General features: G+C 37.7%; 1 protein-coding gene across 1 annotated transcript; it reads right to left on the reverse strand.

Annotated features, from left to right (window-relative positions):
- Positions 1–259: 259 nt before the first annotated feature.
- Positions 260–2402, reverse strand: LOC131429312 (inactive hydroxysteroid dehydrogenase-like protein 1). Its single transcript, XM_058593373.1, has 4 exons — positions 2192–2402; positions 1894–2127; positions 1385–1833; positions 260–1324 (listed from the first exon to the last, which is right to left on the reverse strand). Exons 1-4 carry the CDS (start codon positions 2400–2402, stop codon positions 1223–1225), a joined length of 996 nt encoding a protein of 331 aa, XP_058449356.1. The 3' UTR covers positions 260–1222.
- Positions 2403–4509: the final 2107 nt, after the last annotated feature.

The following is a 4509-nucleotide window of genomic DNA, read 5'->3' on the forward strand; positions in this document are numbered from 1 at the left end:
GGATTCTGAGTCTGTTATTGGTTCTAAATTTAGTTCTTGAACTCAGGGTCTAGTTCTTTATTCCAGACTTCTTCTATTCGGTTCTTTTTAGAACCATAATAATACTCCTAAAGAATTATGCGGAAATTTACTTTACTGTACTCTATACAACCCATTCTGGTAGTAATGGCGAAAAATCATCTTCGAGTTTCAGAGCTTAGTTCCGGAATATGGGTTTAGAATTCAGAGTCTGCGTGCTGAACTAACTCAACTCGTCACTCTTCATCGCGAACGCTTTCATAAAAAGTTCTTTTCAGAGCCACCATATTTTATTATAAAGAACTATACTGCTTATTTCATAACATTTAATTGCGTTTCAGAATGTTTCATGTAAATAATCTGTAATTTAGTCTAGGCGCATCGTTTAAATTTCTAGTAATGAAAGTGGGGAAAGTTGCACAATTCAAACAATCGATCAACTACCAGTTCGAATTCAGAAGCATAAATAAAGCGTGTCATATTCGTATTCACGACATCCAGTTATGTCTCTGACATTACACACCCGTACTTTTTTTTCTACAGCCTACTTTGCCTAATTAAAGAAACCAACTAGTTACACAGTAGTCGACAGCCTTGGGCCACTCGTGTGTTATCGAAAAGTATTGAAGGAATTTAGTTGAATTTTTACTGCTAGTAAGGTGAGTTTTTTCTTCGTACTCCATCCAAATTTCATCAAAAATATTTCATTACTTTGAAAGGGAAAAAAAATAACCACATTTTTGCGACGACAATGTAAAGTTTTGGTTTCAAGATTTTTTATCATTAAATTGCCAGAATGTAATTCATTTTTTCTTTACACGGAACAGTATTATTCAAAGTCTAATCAATTGTAACAATTAGCAATCACAAAGCTTTAGAAATATAGAAATTGTTTAGATCTATATAGAAATATAGATTGTTTAGAAATATTTTATTTACATTTACAAGTGAATGTGAAGTGCAAAACAGCCCAAAGATGCCGACTCTCCCCTAAACACTTTTCGTGTTGCAATTTCGCAAATACGTCGAATTCGATTTAAACACTTAAACAAGTCGGTTGTGCACAGTTCTGAAAGCATATTAAGCATTGCTTTAAAGTTAGTGATTTTAATTATTTTGAAGTGAAAAAATACACTGCCAGAAAAGAACCTGTATTTGAAGAATTTGTCCGATACAGATTTTCATCCTCACGAATCAAATATTTTTAATGTGTAGAGATTTTCATCTTCCTCTCCACGATCGTTTTTCCTAACACAAGTAATGGTTTTGTCACCAATTCAGTAGGAAAGAACTTCAAAGCCGTCACCTGCGGAAAAAAAACCGTTCTTTACGTTATCACCGCAATCGGATTATGATTATAACTTACCGTCAAGCCATGCACCCAGTAACCGGTGGTGCGAACCGTTTTCCCAACGGTCATAGTAGCAAATTTTCCAAACGTCTCCACATCGGCGCTTATTAATCGAACAATCGCATACAGCGACAAACGTTCCGTCAAATTAGTGGCCACAAAGCACGGTGTGACGGTTTGGCATTCAACACCGAAAACAGACAGCTCTTGCTGTAAAGCAACACTGAAGTTTGTCACGAATGCTTTTGTCGCAGAATACATCAGGAAAAAAGGCATCGGAACCTGTCCGGCCATCGAAGCGATGTTGATTACCAAACCACGATGATTTTGCTTCATCCGGGGCAATATGATGTGGCTCAACATGACAGCAGCGTTGATATTTACGTTAATTATTTGCTGGTGCATCTTCAGCGTGTTTGTGTCAAAGTAGGCCGGGTCCGTATGGACCATTCCTACGTTGTTCACTGTTCAAAGAGTTAAAACAGACAATTATTGACTATTGGATTTTCCTACCGTGAGTTTACCAAGTATTCCCACATCCAGATCGTGAAGTTCTTGTTTTAAATAGTCGTTTAGTTCAAATCCTCTGAAAAAGTCAGCCGGAATACGTCTTACTTGCACACGAAAGGTTAATTCGATTTCCTCAGCTGTCCGTTCCAGTTTTTCGTCCGGTAGAGCAATTATAACTATGTTGAGCCCTTTCCGTGCAAAAAACCGGGCGTACTGACGGCCAATCCCATCGGAACCCCCACTTATCACTGGGAAATATTCATAGCAATGATGTTATGTTTGCAACTTTTACGATGAAGGAATAACACTTACCAGCCCACTGTCCATACCGAACAGCGAAGTTTTCCTCGTTGAAAAATTGCTTGCAGAAACCCCAGACAATTCCAAACAACGATTTGAAGGTATCATAGCTCCACAGCGTCAGTGCGAAGATCCCAATAAATGAGAGGAATGTAGATGTGTTACTTCCGGAGCAACTTGCGAATTCCATCGTAACCCGATTGTTACTGATCACATGCCACATGGTCAATATCAATGCAAAACGTTTTGAACAGAGAACGTAGAAAATAAATCAACTCATGGTAATTCCCCCATCGATGATCAATCTCCCTGTTGGAGCCATGATGCCTTTTACATCGATTCGTTTGAGCGATTAATTTTGTACCACGGTACAATAAAGTCAAAAAATTAAAGCTAAAGTGAAATATAATACTCCAAACTTTTATCGTGGGAATAAGAAAATCTGTTTTCAAAGGATTACACAGCACTTCATGCGAAACGTCAAACGAGTGCAACAATTTATTTCCAATTACTTTTTACTCGTATTCAATCTCGGTATAAACTCACCCGTTTAGATAATCACCCTTATTCTGAATAACGACGTATTGATTTTTCGATCGAATGTGCTAGCGTTATTGGGAATACAAATGAAACACAGTCGTAAAATCAATACGACTTTATTCAGATAGGCTATATCCAAAGATGTATTCAAAGATAGTTTATCTTACATTATCTAAATTTTTGCATGCCCTGTCAGCCCTAAATATTGGTACAGCGGCCAGAAAAAAGTTAATGCAGCCTGTACATTTTTAGCTACTAAAACATGATTTTTAAGGCGTGTGACAGATATGCGAGTCCTTTCCATATGGGACAGACCCGACTTGATCGCTTATTCCATTTTTATTAAACCAACCCAAAATTATTTTTGCAATTTCTGAAAGTAACGAAAAACAAACGTTATCCGTCGGGATAATTCAAAAATGGCCAGAACCCATATGGGACTGATATGCGCGTATGGGCAGCCTAGCACAAAATAAGTTTAATCTCTAAATGGCCATCTGAATCGGCCAATGTTAGCCGAAACTGCTATTCTCGTTCGGCACGTCAGAAAGGACTTAGCACATCGGTGCTAATTATAATTGTATTGCAAAAAGCAGTAAGTTTACGTCTACCTAGTGGTTTATTTTGATACGAAACGTAAAGGTAGTACTAATTGATGATAAAACATTATTTTGAATATTTCCTACATTCTCGTTTTATTTATTTTTTTCATTCAACAACAATATTTTAGGCACACTGCTTAATCTATACAATGCCCAAGGGTAGTGCGTAATTTTATTTAACGACCAACTTAAAACTAGTATAGTATCAATGGTCGCAATGGTCGATTTTGACGGATCCAGCCTTCAGCTGGCGATCGGCAGTGGCCGGTGGATTGGATTCAACCGGGGAGTCCAGGTGACGTAGGTATGTATCTATAGTTCCGCGGGAAACACCCCTAGGCCACGAAGGCGCGGCGGGTGGCTGTTTTATACTTGTATTTGAGTTGATAAAATATAACAATGTGAGAATGGCAGTAATTGTCTATAATCAAAATCGATCGCGAATATTTTTTAGCCGATGTAGTTCCATTCCTACTAATTGTACATTGTACACCTGTAAAGTTATGATTGACGCTGCCAAGGCATTTTAGTGTCTTTTTAAGGTTGCAAAGCGATGGGCTTTTTTAATACTCCGGATCTAGCTGTGATAATTCCAAATGCATTTTCTATTGTTACACGTGCAATCGACAATCTTTGATTGTATTCTTGATAATTTTAACATACGATTTCATTAAAATCTCATCTGCAAATACTTCATCTCCAAATACAAATCAAAATTTTTGTGTTTGATTTTGGAAGCGGAATAGGAGATTCAATTGACCTTCTCTTGAAAGTTTTCCGAACTTCGTACAGAAAAACACACCTCGGTCCGAGATTCGACCGTTCATCCCAACGTCTACCATTCAAAATTCTTTTCTTGCGTTCACCACGGCCATCATCACAATACTGTTAGAATCCTTTGTAGTTGTAATATTGAGAACCGGAAAAATTTGGTTTGCGGATCGCCATGTGCTTACCATCGATGGCACCTACACAATTCCAAAATTTATGTAGTGTCCCAAAATCATCGGCTTCTTTTACCTTTTTTTCAGGTGTTCAAACTGAAAATAAAAAACTACAAGGATCAACCCCATGGGGTTGGTCTACAATCAAACAATTCAATCAATCGTCACACTTTTGAATCCGCAATTGCACGAGATTCTGCTTAGATTGATCTTTATTGGGAAACAACACCGAACATGCTTTGTC

The sequence above is a fragment of the Malaya genurostris genome, chromosome 2 (assembly GCF_030247185.1).
Source record: "Malaya genurostris strain Urasoe2022 chromosome 2, Malgen_1.1, whole genome shotgun sequence".
NCBI lineage: Eukaryota > Metazoa > Arthropoda > Insecta > Diptera > Culicidae > Malaya > Malaya genurostris.

Coding starts and splice junctions, on each gene's coding strand:
- LOC131429312 (XM_058593373.1), bottom strand. CDS start 2,402: ATGTGGCATGTGATCAGTAACAATCGGGTTACGATGGAATTCGCAAGT. Junction 1,834..1,893: donor TCTGGATGTGGGAATACTTG/GTAAACTCACGG, acceptor CTCTTTGAACAG/TGAACAACGTAGGAATGGTC. Junction 1,325..1,384: donor ACTGGGTGCATGGCTTGACG/GTAAGTTATAAT, acceptor TTTTTTCCGCAG/GTGACGGCTTTGAAGTTCTT.